We start from the raw sequence: 15,377 nt of genomic DNA on the forward strand, positions 1-15,377 counted from the left end.
AAACAAACAATGAGCAGGCCTTGAGTAAATGCCTGGTTTTTTCTTGCTTTGTTTTCTCAGGTCCGTCTTTTCTGACCTGTTCTCGTCATGCAGACTGTGAAACAGGAGGCAGTCAGGATTCATAGAGACACTAGTATTAACTGTGGGTTCATAGCAGCTCCGTGGTATTTTCTCTCTCAATTTCTCTTCAGTGTTACTTCACACTCTTTCTCCTGAGGGACTTGTGGACACTGGTCACAACTGGGAGGTGTTACCTAGGAGAGAAGTCGTCATCTTCTGTTATCTTCCTTTTCTTTTTGTGTATTACCCAATGAAGATGCTGTCTGCCACCAAACATAATAGTCCCTAAAAATATAGTCTGTGTTAAACTTATAAAAGTGTGTCTATTCCAAGTGAGTGCTTCAAGTGAGTCACTTTATTATGTGTAAAGTGTGCCTCAATAGTTTGGTGTTCAAGACCTACATCTATTCCCAGTGAAAAACCTGTACGTGCTAGACTCTGGGACTATGGGGACCTCATGGAGGCGTTTTCCAGAGATCCGAGTGACCTTGTGAACCTCCTGATGGCACTGAGAGGGCTACAGGGTGCACGCTGTCTGGTCATTCTTAACAGCAGCAGATAGTACAGTGCTCCATCAGTGATATTCCACATTGTGCTGGGCCTTCAAGTTGGCTGATAATGCTCAGGTTAACGTGTAAATATTTGTGATGTTCTTATATGCATCAATATATGTATATGTTTGTATACATACGTAGCATATAGACATGTGAGTATCATGCAACGTTGGTATAAATTTTTTTTTTCTTGCGAGGAAGATTAGCCCTGAGCTAACGTCTGTTGTCGATCCTCCTCTTTTTGCTGAGGAAGATTGGCCCTGGGCTAACGTTGGTGTCCATCTTCCTCTACTTTATATGGGATGCCGCCACAGCATGTCTTGACAAGCGGTGCATCAGTGCACGCCTGGGATCCGAACCTGCAAACCCCGGGCCACTGAAGCGGAGCATGTGCACTTAACCACTATGCCGCTGGGATGGCCCCGGTATAAAGGTTTTTATAGTCATATACACCTTTTTTTTACTCCACACAATAAGACCAAGGAGATCAGGGAGAAAGTATAGCTGTTTCTAAATTAAAATTACCAAATCACTTTGATTTTGTGAATCTGGGTTCTTGTATAAAAATGCTTTGGAGTTATTGGTTTCTGTGAAAAGAGTTTTTTCTTTTTTTTTTAATTAAAAGGCTGGCACATCTAAAGTAATAGAAGTTTAGTTCCACTATTTTCTGGAACACTCTGACATTGCGAATAATAGAATTTAGAGTTTTAGAGTTTATTAACTTATTTAAAGTTTATTAGAATTTAGGGAATATTAGGTTTAAATAATGCTTATTGGTCTCTGTAAGTCAATCAGAAAGAGATTCTTTAGGAGACTTACATCTAATCTGTTAATACCCTCTGAAGGCATGAAGATATTTCACACTCACCATGAGAGGTGAGGCCTTTTCTCAATTGCAGACACAGAGTGCTCTCGGCCTGTCCCCCAGCTTTAGCCTTATGTCAGAGGTAGACGCAGAAATGCAAAAACCTGCTGGTCTGCATGTCAAAAAGTGTTCTTTCCAGTGGACCCAAGACATGTTCTTGTACAAAAGCACCAACAGGCAAACAGAGACTAACAAATACATTCGCTGTTGTCTCTCAAGTGGTAGAGAATAGATCTCTATAGAACCAATAGTCTATTGAGTAGATTGATCTATTGGTTAGATTCAATACATCTAACCAATAGATCCCTATGGAACCAATATATAATAGATTCTCATCGTCCCAGCAAGTATCACTAAATTGTCAGAACCACAAAACCAAACTCCATTTATTACTGCTACTAATGGGAAATAACTTAATGCCCAAGTACAAATCAAAACCCAACTTGGCCTAGTATCAGAAACAAAAACATAGAATTGGAAATAAAAAATAGAGAAGCAGAGTCAAAAAGACAAAGTTCTGTTGCCACCAGGGATTTACTGTGGGAGCTGAGAAATCACGTATATGGGCTTAAACAGCTCCTGATTGCACATCTCAAGCGTCACAATTCAGTTGGTTCTGGAAGGTGAGTCTACTTGAACATCTCAATGGGACCTCCAAAACTGACAAAGTATAATTTAAGAAAAAATAAAAATATGACCTATAAAATTATGCAAAATGTGCAGGTACCATGTATCTATTTAACTTATTAACGAGGGAACTAACCAGATGGTTAGCCTGGTTCAGAGAGAACTGGAGAGAGGGAAGTATTTATAATTGTTGAATGAAAGAATGCTCAAGGAATACTCAAATTTAGACACAAAACTGATTAATGTCTTACAGGGCAATAAAGCTGTAACCTTTGGAGTTATCCTTTCTATAGAACTAAAATAATTTGCATCTCTACCAGACAAAATTAATATGCAACACTATTGGGCAAAAACCATTTGCGTCACTGTCATTTTTCGCAAAGTTAATATGTCAGGGAACCTGAAAAGCGTGAGTGACAACCAGTTGTTTACTCATTCAGCAAATAGTTAAGGGAGGCCTCCCCTGTACCAGGCACTGTTCTCGGAGCGGAGGATACCACACCATCTGTGTTCTCAGCGCTCAAGGAGACTGTATTCACCTGGCCTCCTTGTGTGTCCCCTGCTCCAGCCTTCACTGCTACAGGGAGAGCCTGCTCTGCCTACACCGTTCTCTCAGGTGTAGTAGAAGGATGCCCCACGTATCTGGCACCCCACATTCAGACTTGAGGGAGACCAAGACATGCTTATCTTGTCTTCTCTTTTCAAGACTGTTGGTAGAAGTTAGTTAAATAGTAGGCTGCATAAACAATTTCCCCTTAAATATAAAAGAAGTGCTATTAAAGAGAATTTGTATCTCTTAATATTATTTTAAAAGCTGGCTGTCTTTGTTCTGAGTACTGTCTTGACCTAGAATGATCTGGCTCTGAGGAAAAGGTTTACTGAAAAGAATTTATTTGCCTTTTTACTCTTCATTTAACTCACTTTTAAGTTTTTTCAAGCAAGAACTAAAGCGACACTGTGATCACATTTCTGAATCCTTTTATTGCTTAATTAGCATTTTGTATTTGGCGTCTTCTCTTCCTTCATCACTTGCATTTTGTCGATTTTTGGATTTTCTACGTATATATGAAATACTGCTTTGGTTAAACGTTATCTTAAATACATTTGGATGTGTGTTTTCCTTTATGGATCTCAAATAGTGTTTTCTACTTTGGAGACATTTATTACACCCCTGTTTTCTGTAATGGACCAGTCGTTGTCCATTTACTGAAGTGTATCCTGCCATTAGTGGTTTTGTCGTGTAAAGCATAATTGAATGTACTTTATTGAAATGCTGTAGCAAAACAAATCTTAATCCCATTATTTTGGTATTGGTGGAGTGCTTGGGTGTATCGGCTCTTATTCTTTTTAGAAGCTTGGATCTCACTAAAGTTTGGCATGTTTTATTTTTCCCGGCGTTCAAGAAAATGTCTACATTGCGTGAAGGTAATCTGATCATAGTGTTTTGTTCTACTTTAAGTAAGTCTATTTGAACCAGATGTTGATGTGCTGTATCATTTGTTGTATAAATTTAAAGAATACTTACACAGAAATACAAAAGGTATTCATCATAAAGATTTCTTTCTTTTTTAAAACATTAAAATGTGTGTTGACTATCTACAAATTATAGATGAATACCTTTTCAGTTAGAAAATCTTGATATGTCGTTTCAAGTATTTTTTTAGGAATGAAATCTGTACCTTCTACAATTGAATAAAAAGTTTAAATGTAGAATTAATACAGGGGATAGTTTTTATATATAGATTTATTTTTGAAATGTCTCATTTGAATTATTTGGTTAGTACCAAAGAAAATTAAACTTTAACAGTATAAAGAAAATACATATAATTGGCTTTCTCATTGGGGAAAGGAATGCATTCTTCTGGGTAATTCAACAGCCTTAAAAGCTGTGCTTTTGAATTCCTGTTTTTGTATTGGTGTGTTTACATCACAGAGTCCCTTTTACGTAAAAGCATAAACATAGGAGAATCAATTGTACTTGTTTTACAACCCTCATGATGTGACTGAAGTTGGATACAGTCAAAATATTTACAGATTCCCTTTCTACCCTGTTAGTCATTGAGGAAGAGGATTGTGCAAAGGCTGTAAACCCTTTTCTCAAATTTTTCATCTTCAGAGGCGAGGAACTGCCCCACCTCCAATGAAGCTGCCGCCTCCTTATAAAGCTCCATGTGGTGACAGCGATGGAGAGGAAGATGAAGACGCATTTACCAACAGTGAGTTCCTTTTCATTATTTGAAGTGGATGCAGAATTTATTAAATTGTGCTTTAATGATTGTTGTAAATTATCAAATGCAATGCTGTGGGTTCTTAGGAGAGGTACAGGAACATATGCTGAAAAAGAAAATCTACCTCTCTCTAACTTTTGTGACTATTTCTCTAAGGTTCTGTCTTTGACGTTAATGTAATATTTGAGTGAATAGCGAAGGCAGCTGGGCGGTACGCTATTTGATCTACATTCCCTCCTGGTCTTACGATTTGGTTGTGAATACAAAAATGCTAAGAAGTCCTTGAAATTGCAGTTTGACCTGCATCACCTGAGTGGGATGTGGACGTGAGCTGTTGATAACTTGCCCTGCTCAGACGGAGGGTGATGTTGCTGATGCAAAATTACAGAAGGCCCACCACGTCATATTTTCTCCTTTAGAATTCCTTTCATGATTTTCTTTTGCATTAGCTGTATCAAATATACATTCATACATATGTTTAATGGAGGCTTTAATTAAAAAATTTGTATTTCTTTTGTGCATGTAAAGTATTTGTAGTTACATCTGATAGCTATTGTGTGTAGAATTTCTTTTGGGTGTGATGAAAATATTCTAAAATTAGATTGTGATGATGGTTGCACAATTTGTGAATATACTAAAACCCACAGGATTATATATTTACATGGGTGAATTTTATGGTTTGTGAAATATGTATCTTTAAAAAAATAATGTTTTTCCTTCTGCAGTGCAGAAAAGGAGTTTGATATAGAAACTGAAAGAGTGAAAACTCTGGCTCTGGCTTCTCCTAGCGTGTGGCCTTAAGCGTGCCCTCTTCTACCAAAATAATGGTCCTTACTTCTCAGGGTTGTGGCAAAGATGAAAATAAGGCGATAAGACCTTTAGCCTGCCATGCAGTGAATCCTCAAGTTTTATAGCTCTTATTATTAATAATAATTATTATTAAGTTGACCCCATAACTTTATATTTTTCTAAATATGATAATATATAAGTAAATATAAGTTTGTAATAATTTAGTTGACTTTATAAAAGCTTGGTTTGTGCTTTGCGATTTTAAGGAGCCCTTTCTCATGCAGTATTTTCTTCATTTATTCAACAAATCTTTGTTGAAAGCCAACTGCTTTTTACTAACAGTGTTAAGTGAGTTTGCTATGAAATGAATAAAACGTAGCTCCTTTTCTCTTGGTGGGGTCCCCAGCCTGCAGGGGAGGATATAAGGGCATGGGAACAAAATGTGATAAATGTACTGTGGTGCCTCGGTTCCTGGTCTCTTTTGGAGAGCTACCGTGATGGTGTGCACATGTGTGATGTGAGCCCTTGTTCTGATACAGATATTAGGAGAGCTGCCGCAGAGTGAAGATAGCTTGTTGATTATTCATAATTTCTGGGGTGCTGGAACGCCCACGTTTGCACAGTTGTTAGGAAACCTGGTTTAGGCTTGTGACTAAGACTACATTTTCATCCGAGTTCTACTTAGTTGTGAATTCATGGACAAGTTACTTAACCTCCCCATGGCTCACATCTGCTCCTCTGTAAGTGGGGCCAGGATGTCTTATAATAACCTGTTTCATAGAGTTGTGAAAATTAGGGGAGAAAGCTCAGGATAAGGATCGTGACGCCTCGTAAACGCTCTGCTCTCTGTGTGCCAGGCCTTCACATGGGTTATCAAGTCAGTCAGCATGTCCACTTTGTGAGGTCTCTAAGTATACAAATAAAGAAACTGAGGCTCAGAGGAATTAAGGAATACGTCCAAAGTTACACAGCGAGTGCATAGTGGAAGTGGAGTTTAAACCCGGGCCCTGTGCCTCCAGAGCCTGCACTGTCGTCTGCACGTCCCGTTACTTAAACACCTTTCCATGGCAGGAGTAGGTACAAAGTGACTGGGGGTATCTAGTGAATATCACTTTGATGCCATAAGGTAGGCAGAGCAGCAGCACCCTCCCCAGAGTTCCAAGATCATGCATACATGTGTGTTCACACGTGCACAGACACCTTGATGGCATTAGTGGGGTTCAGGAAGGACAGCAATTTACACCGAATGCAGAAAAAGATTTAAAATATCTAAGTTGTCTTCTAGCCATAGCATTTCACAGGTTTTCCAGCACACCTGTTTGGGCTGTGAATATGATTTTTCTCTCCATTTCTTTTGCTCCCCAATTTTTTCCTTCCCACTATGTTTCCTTTCCCATTGAATTTACTGTTAGCCTTCTCCAGAAGAGTTTGAACTATATGGGGGTGGTATCAGATGTTCCACATTTAATATAGGTGACGCTGAAGCCTCTAGCTTTCCTCTATTTCTTTTTGAAATGGATCCCTTGGCTTTTTTTTCTTCCTTAATTCTTATTAAATGACTACTCTGCTCATCCGTCCAAAACTAAAAATAAATTGGCTCACTGTTTCATCAAATTCTCATTGTCCCCAAACTAAGCATTTCTTTTTGCAGTGGTGAGAGTATGATTACATCACTCTCCTGTGGTCCAGGACTATGTAGTGGACAGCAGAACCCAAGCGTTAGGCCCACCAGGATTGTATCAGACAGATCACACACATGACATACCCGTGATTTTAAAGTGTGGCGAAATCTCACTCAGGTGAGCTTTGGCAAGTTAATTATTCATAAAGTTCATCTTGCCCAGAAATGTTTATTGAGTGGATATTAGAGGTGGGCAGACACTGTTCAGGCTGTTGGGAACACAGCAGGGAAAAAGATTTCTCCTCTCATTAGCTTATATTCTATTAGGGGAGAAAGATCATGAACAATAAGATAGTTTAAATATTGATGAATAGTATAAGTAACTAAAATAAAACAAGGTAGTGTGAGAACAAATGCCTCAGAGGAGGCAACATTAAATAGAATGGATATGAAAGGCCAAGATAACTCCTGAATGACAAGAAGGAACCAGACATGCAGAGAGCTGGCTTCCGCAGTTGTCCTGTAGATCCATGTAGAGAGCTGGCTTCTCCAGTCATAGTGTAGATCCGTGCAGAGAGCTGGCTTCTACAGTCGTCATGTAGATCCATGCAGAGAGCTGGCTTCTACAGTTGTCATGTAGATCCATGCAGAGAGCTGGCTTCTACAGTTGTCATGTAGATCCATGTGGAGAGCTGGCTCTACAGTCATCATGTAGATGCATGCAGAGAGCTGGCTTCTACAGTCATCATATAGATCCATGCAGAGAGCTGGCTCTACAGTCATCATGTAGATCCATGCAGAGAGCTGGCTTCTACAGTTGTCATGTAGATCCATGTAGAGAGCTGGCTCTACAGTCATCATGTAGATGCATGCAGAGAGCTGGCTTCTACAGTCATCATATAGATCCATGCAGAGAGCTGGCTTCTACAGTCTTCATATAGATCCATGCAGAGAGCTGGCTTCTACAGTCGTCATGTAGATCCATATAGAGAGCTGGCTTCCACAGTCGTCATGTGGATCAGTGCAGACAGCTGGCTTCTACAGTCATTGTGTAGATCCATGCAGAGAGCTGGCTTCGTCAGTCATCATGCGGATCACTGCAGAGAGCTGGCTCTACAGTCATCATGTAGATCCATGCAGAGAGCTGGCTTCTACAGTTGTCATGTAGATGCATGCAGAGAGCTGGCCCTACAGTCATCATATAGATCTATGCAGAGAGCTGGCTTCTACAGTCATTAATTAGAGACATGCAGAGAGCTGGCTTATATAGTCATCATGTAGATCAGACATTTTTTTCAGACTCGATGCACAGTAACATATATTTTACTTATCAACCAAGTATAAGCAGGTATGCACACAAAAATGTATATATAATTGAATCGAAAGTTTCACGAAATATTACTTACCTTTATAACATATGAAGAACTTTATTCTTTTTCTGTTCTACTCCATTTAATTTTTTAAAATACTGTTTGCAGCTCAATTTATTTCTTGACCAACTAATGAGTTGCAACCTGCAGTATGAAAAACGCTAATCTAGATCAGTGGTTTTCAGACGTTATTGTGCATCAGAAGTGCCTGGAGAGCTTGTTAAAACACTAATTGTTAGGCTCACCCCCAGTTTCTGATTCCTTACATCTGGGAGGACCTGATAATTTACATTTGTAATTAGTTCCCAGGTGAGATTGATTTTTCTGATCCAGGGACTATATTCTGAAAACCTGATCTAGGTGGTGTTAAAAGTCATGGGAGCCAGTGAATTTACTGAGGAGCAGTCTGTAGAGAGTAGCAAGCAGTGAACCCTGCACATTCCTCATAAGCCAGCAAAGGAGCTGCTTACCTAGCCGAAGAACACTTCCAGGAGATTATGGAATTGGGTAGTTTAAGTGAAGAACGTGTTTCAAGAAAGTTTCTGTCACTGAACATAGTGCTCAACCGTGGAGTGATGCTGAGAGCTTGAGGAGGCTGGAGACATGGAAGTAACCGTTGACCTTAGCGACATAGAGTTGACAAGGAAGGACCAGCCCTGATGGCCTATTGGTTAGAGTTTGGTGATCTCTACTTTGGCAGCCCGGGCTCCATTCCGGGGCATGGGACCACACCACTCGTCTGTCAGTAGCCATGCCGTGGTGGCGTGGAGAACTAGAAGTGGTTCTTCTAGGAGAACTAGAAGGACTTACAACTAGATTATACAACTATACACTGGGGCTTTGGGGAGGGGGGAAAAAAAAGAGGAAGATTGTCAACAGATGTTAGCTCAGCACAAATCCTTCCCTGCCAAAAAAAAAAAAAAAGATAAGGAAGAAGAAAGAGACGGTACTTGGTAAAATAAGCAAAGTAATTAGTGTTCAGATTGTTGTGAGAATTAAATGTTACAACCAATATAGAAAGTATGGTACATAATAGGCATTTATATCATAGATCACTTATCTTGCATAGTTCAACATATTTCATGCCATTCTGATGTCATAAGAAGTCTTATAACCATCAACTGAAAGAAAATTGCTTGAATTTTAATTAAGAATTGTAAAACAATTAAGAATTAAGAAACAGTATCCACATAAATGCTTAGGTGTTGACAGAACTGCTGTTACCACACCTGCGGGACTTGTCAAAGGATGGTGTCGATGGTGCAGAACCGTTGACTTGGCTGTATGGTAATAGTCTCTAAAACCTAAATTTAACACCAGACTGTCTTGTTGAGGCCCAGGATCGCTGAGGGCCTGAGGGGACCCTCAGTTCACTGTCACGTGGGGACTTCAAGTCTCTGTTTCCAGCCTCGACCTTGCTCTGCCGTCTTGACCCCGTGTTCACTTGGCTGTTGGAAAGATGCCACATCTTTTTTCCACTAGCCTTGAAGTCCCTTTCCCAAACAAAGCTCATTTCTTCCCCCACAGCTGCCCTTTTACCTCTGTTCTCGATTTCTGACTGAAACCTCTCTTCTGTTTGTTGTCTCTCTTTCTGACAGCGGATCAACAGATGTGGATGAATCCTCGTTCCCACCTCTCTCGCATTTGTAGTTTCCTTTGCATTTTTTTTCCCACAACTTGAGTGACTATGTGGTAGTTGTCACGATTTATCTCGTACCCACCGTGTGCCGCGTGTTCTCCCCAGCTCTTTGATGCGTTCTCATCTGATCCACAAAAGAGCCTTTGAAAGGAAATATTGTCTCTTCTGCTGCCTTCAGCTTCACATCACCTTCTTTGGAAAACCTTGCCTGACTCCTTATTCTAATATATATTCCTGTATTTTTCTTTTATAGCTCTTAACAAAATGTGTTATTTGTGTAATCGTTAGGTTAATATCTATCTACTCTACTAAACCTTTAAGTTCCGTGAGGCTGGTGACCCTCTCTGTTTTGGCCTGGTGCCTCAGTATTTGGGGCAAATTAATGATGAGGGTAGAGGCGTGCACAGTCACAGTGGAGCTGGGTGAAAATCCAGCGGTGCGGGATCCCCTTCCTACTGCGCTGTACCCTCCGTCTGGTTTCAGAGCCTTCCGTCCAGCACAGCTGACTTCTCTTTCCCAGTATGCTGCCCTCCCCTTATCTAAAGGTTTCCATGCCCAGGGAGAGAAGCCACCATCTCCAGAAAGTCCTGCTTTGTTCCGTTTTGATCCCAGAGGCTAAATGCTTTCGCATTAGTCCGGTCTTTCTGACCTGTTGGCATTCATTCTTTCAACCACGTTTTTAAACTGCAGGGAGCAGAAGGTTTGGAATGACCTTTCATAACATATGAGGGAGTGATCATAAAGAAGCAGTGAGAGTCGTGCAGAAGACACCTCTCTTGATAACATATTAGTCCTAGAAATTCAGACATATATGCTTGACTTGTTTGACACTTGGCTCTTGAGTGGTATGAGACATGAGTGGAACCAAGCGCAAGGCATCTCAAAGCCCTTTCTTCATCCTTTAGTTCTAGAAGAGCTTCCTCTCCTTAGGTGTTTTTTTTTCTCAGAAAGGATCTGGTTTAATTATTGGCTGTGATACATTTTTATGGTCTTTTGCTCAGGTTCCCTTCCCCTCAAATTGTACATCATAATGTAATATTTGGTATAGAGAGTATATCTGGATTATGAAACATAATAAAATTAACCTGTGAGCTGTACCACACGAATAAAAATTAGAATACAAATCTTTGTGTTTTACTTTAATTCTTATTGTTTTGTTTCAATTTTCTTAAAGTATAGGATACTAGCTAAGACCTTCTGAAATGTGATTTATTACCAAATTGCTGAGTCACACTATTCATAAGTTTAGAAGAGATGACTTTTTTAAAAAATAACAAGTTTATTGAGATATAATCCACATTATCATATAATTCATCTTCTTAAAGTGTGCCATTCAGTGGCTTTTAGTATATTTACAGAATTGTTCAACCATCACCACTATCAATTTTAGAATATTTAGAACATTTTCATCGCCTCTCCCCTAAAAAGCCCTGCTCTTTAGCAGTCACTATACTCTATTTATTCAAAAATTCTTTATATTCGTGTATAAAATATACACACATCTATTTTCCTTTTTTTTTTTTGTGAGGAAGATCAGCCCTGAGCTAACATCCATGCTAATCCTCCTCTTTTTGCTGAGAAAGAGCGGCTCTGAGCTAACATCTATTGCCAATCCTCCTCCTTTTTTTTTTTTCCCCCAAAGCCCCAGTAGATAGTTGTATGTCATAGCTGCACGTCCTTCTAGTTGCTGTATGTGGGACGCGGCTTCAGCATGGCCGGAGAAGCGGTGCGTCGGTGCACGCCTGGGATCCGCACCCGGGCCGCCAGTAGCGGAGCACGCGCACTTAACTGCTAAGCCACGGGGCCAGCCCTATATTTTCATTTTTAAAAAGACTTTATACATACTCCTCATGTGTTCCCGTGGAGTGGGGTGGGGAACCTGTCCCAAACCCCTTTTCAGGGGTTTTCAGGTTTTCAGGGAGCACTTTGTAGAGTTAATTCTCTTAATATTCACCTTAACTGTGGATATGTTTTCCTATTTAACCTTTTAAAAATTTTAATGATTTTTAGTATAAAAAATTAGCAGCCTCCATCCTCATCTTATTTATTTTGTAGTATTTTGCTCTTGTAATAATAAATAAACATTTATGCTTCAACTAACTGATAGAATTTCAACATATCAAGCACATAAAGAAATATTTCACTTCAAGTTATGTCAGGAATTCTAATTTAGGTAGTAACAGTAAATGGAAATGTCAGCCTTGTTTGAATTATTGCCATTAATACACAGTTTTTATTGTTAATCCATGCTGTCCCAGGATCATTGATCCTGCGTGGGTCAGAGGTGCCTGAACGATGTCCCAGTGTCTTTCAGGTCTTTTAGCCAAAGTGTGAGGCCAAAGCTGAGCTTTGCAGAATCCCTAGTATTTTTTTAATTGAAAAAAGTGCAGAAGGATGTACACCAAACTGCTTTGAGAGGAGAATTTTGAGAAGAAACTTCTCCTTTCAACTTTATTTAATCCACTTGAATTTTGTATAACAACGTATGTTTATTTGGAACAAAAAAGCATTGTCTTACAACTCAATAATAAGAAAAGCAACCCAATTTTTAAAAATGGGCAAAACTTGAAATGCCATTTCGCCAAAGAAGATATGTAAATGGCTAATAAGCATATGAAAATGTTCAACATCATTAATTATTAGAGAAATGCACATTAAAACCACTAAATGTCTACTAGAATGATTTTAGTAAAAAGACAGGCATACAGCCAGAACCTTCATACACTGCTGGTGGGAATGTAAAATGGTACAGCCACTTTGGAAAACAGTTTAGTAGTTTCTCAAAAAATTAAATGTAAATTTTCCATACAGCCCACCAGTTCTACTTCTAGGTATATATCCAAGGGAAATGGAAACATGTGTCCACACAAAGACTCCTACGTGAATGTTCATAGCAGCATTATTTATAATAGCCAGAAACTGGAAAAGCCAAATGTCCATAACTGGTAAATGGATAAACAAAATGTTCTATATCCATAGAGTGGAATACTATTCACCAATGAAAAGGAGCAAAATACTGATATATGCTCATTATGCTAAGAAAAGGAAGCCTGATGCAAAAGACTACATGCTTGTGATTCCATTTATATAGAATGTCCATAAAAAGCAAGTTAATAGAGATAGCAAGCAGGTCAGTGGTTGCCTGGAGTTGGGATTGAATTTGGGCTTGATGGAATATTTGGGGGTGTTGGAAATGTTCTGAAACTGGATGGCAGTGATGGTTGCATACCTCTATAAATTTACTGAAAATCATTGAATTGTGTGCATGCAACGGGTGAATTTTATGTTGTGTAAATTATGCTAAATAAAGCTGTTAAGATTATTTCAAAGCTAAATATCATTTTAAAGAACCACAGGGGCCGGCCCCATGGCCTAGCGGTTAAATGCGCGCACTCCGCTGCTGGTGGCCTGGGTTCAGATCCCGGGCGCGCACCGACGCACTGCTTCTCGGGCCATGCTGAGGCCACGTCCCACATACAGCAACTAGGAGGATGTGCAGCTATGACATACAGCTATCTACTGGGGCTTTGGCAGGGGGAATAAATAAATAAATAAAGAACCACATTTGTAAGGAATAGTTAGAACATTAACTATGAGAAGGTTTATGTTAAAGGAGGAGGGTGATGGAATAGCAAATTCCTTTAAAAAAGGGAATAAAAGTATCTTAATGTCGTCCTTGAGAGTGATGGGATTTGAGATCCTTGAAGCTCACCTAGTCTAATTTTATAATCAAGAATCCTAAGACCCAGAGCGATTAGTTTGCCCAAAGTCACAGAATTAGTCATTGTTGAGGTCTGGACTGGAACCTGGGTCTCATTAGTGTCCTGGGCCACATTCAGGCCCTCCCTGCCTGTGTGTGCCAGGCCAGTTTTTAACATGCAGTAGACTCATGATCAGGGAAGGTTTGTGAGCAACTAGTAGTTTTTTTGGTTTAAAATTTTGTTTGTTTTTGTTTCATTGTGGGCTCTGTAGTTGATCTCTGCCTTGCCAATAGATGTCACTGCAGTCAACAGTAGTTATTACCCAGGATTTAGAGAATGCCAGAATGTTCACCTCAAATAAGCCAACAGCATTCATTAGTGTCAATAGTGGCTTCTAGCGGCATTTCCATGTTCTTTTTTACTAAATATATGAATTTATTTGCTTTCTCCTTTTTCTGTTTTTTAATTTTGACAATGCAGAATAGGAGGGGGAAGATTAAGAAATAAAGGCTAAAATTTAATTTTTTAGTTTTATGTAAATTATTTTTCTCGTTTCCTATTGTTCATCGTCCTTTTCTGGACCCTTCATCTTTATAATTAAGTCAAATAAGTGGAATTCTTGTTCTAGCCCCATAATTGGAGACTGGTGAACATTGCTTTTTATTTTAGTGGGTTTTTTATTCTGAAAACTTCTGAGGCTTCAGCTCTTGGTATAATTTGGATGCATTCACTGTAACTATAAATAAAAAATTGTACTGTTTAAGATCTTTTGAGCAGCATTTAAATGATGTTCAGGCTATTTTACTCATCCATATGATCAATTATCAGATAGATGACTTCTTACTCTACATTTTACAAAGAAAGGTCGGAAGATACTGCAGTAATTGATAGAAAGATAATTCTGAAGTAATTGCAGTTGGTTATATGATTGTATTCAGGTGTGCTGGGGGTGGGGCTGCAATGTAGCATTTTAAGTGAAGTTTAAGAAACCTCAACCATTTCTCTAGTGATTTTTCTGAAGCTTCTGGTTTTTTTCATTTTTTTCCCCCAAAAAGCTAACTTGAAGGCTTGACTGCTTTGATAGAATCTTTACTGCACGTTTAGAATGTTACTGAGACACAAATGCATCCCACTAGGGGACACCTCGTGTTCAGTGTGGTTTGTCAGCTCCTTTGTTATAAAAATGATTCAGAGCTGAGAGCAGTAAGGAAAGACCAAGTGGATGCTGGTCCACTCACTCCGGACAGGCTGGAATCAACTGCTGTTTCCTTTTAGTCTGCACCCGAAAAATGCAACTGATGGGATGAACTCTTTCTCAGCAGGAAAACTGGGTCATTAAAATGATATTAATTGAAGCTGACCACAAAATAAGTGGTTGTGTTTATCCTCCTCCCGTCCTGGAGCAGAGCTGGCGTCCTGACGCAGGGTGACTGAGTGCCTCAGTCGGCAGCGAGAGGCACCCGAGGGTTAGATGTGGGAACCAAGGCTTTTGCTTCTCCCGGCATACTTTTCCGTGCAGCTTTCACCTACTGGCAGATGTGACTGTTAGCTCGAGGAGCAGCTTAATTGATTGCTTCTCGTGATAGAAATAGACTGACAACTTGCCCTTAAGGAGAATAAGATCTGAGGGGCAAAAGAATAGGCCCAAGGTCAACAGAAGAGAGAGGACAGAGTCTGTGGTGAGGATCTGAGCTGCATCCAGCACTGAATGTTGATCAGGGATGCAGATACCCTGAAGGGAACGCTGGCACAGCAATGGTCCAAGGGGGTTTCCCAGGTAAGACATCTGTGCCTCTGTGCTCTGTGGTCCTTTCGGCATGCAGTCTTAAGCTGTCTCAGTGATGATGCAGAATGTTGTTTTAAAGATTTGAACAATAGTAAGCTGAGGCATTTATCTTTAGTGAAAGAGTGAGGATACCTCTG

General features: G+C 39.7%; 1 protein-coding gene across 8 annotated transcripts in view; it reads left to right on the top strand.

Annotated features, from left to right (window-relative positions):
- PATJ (PATJ crumbs cell polarity complex component) overlaps nt 1–15,377 on the top strand; it is a 307,655-nt gene that overhangs the window by 125,088 nt on the left and 167,190 nt on the right. For all 8 annotated transcript variants that reach the window (XM_058538171.1, XM_058538173.1, XM_058538175.1 and 5 more), the window contains one exon: nt 4,223–4,322. In XM_058538171.1, the coding sequence (XP_058394154.1) occupies nt 4,223–4,322 (100 nt within the window). The remainder of the gene's footprint in view (nt 1–4,222; nt 4,323–15,377) is intronic.

The sequence above is a fragment of the Diceros bicornis genome, chromosome 4, assembly GCF_020826845.1.
Source record: "Diceros bicornis minor isolate mBicDic1 chromosome 4, mDicBic1.mat.cur, whole genome shotgun sequence".
Taxonomy (NCBI): Eukaryota; Metazoa; Chordata; class Mammalia; order Perissodactyla; family Rhinocerotidae; genus Diceros; species Diceros bicornis.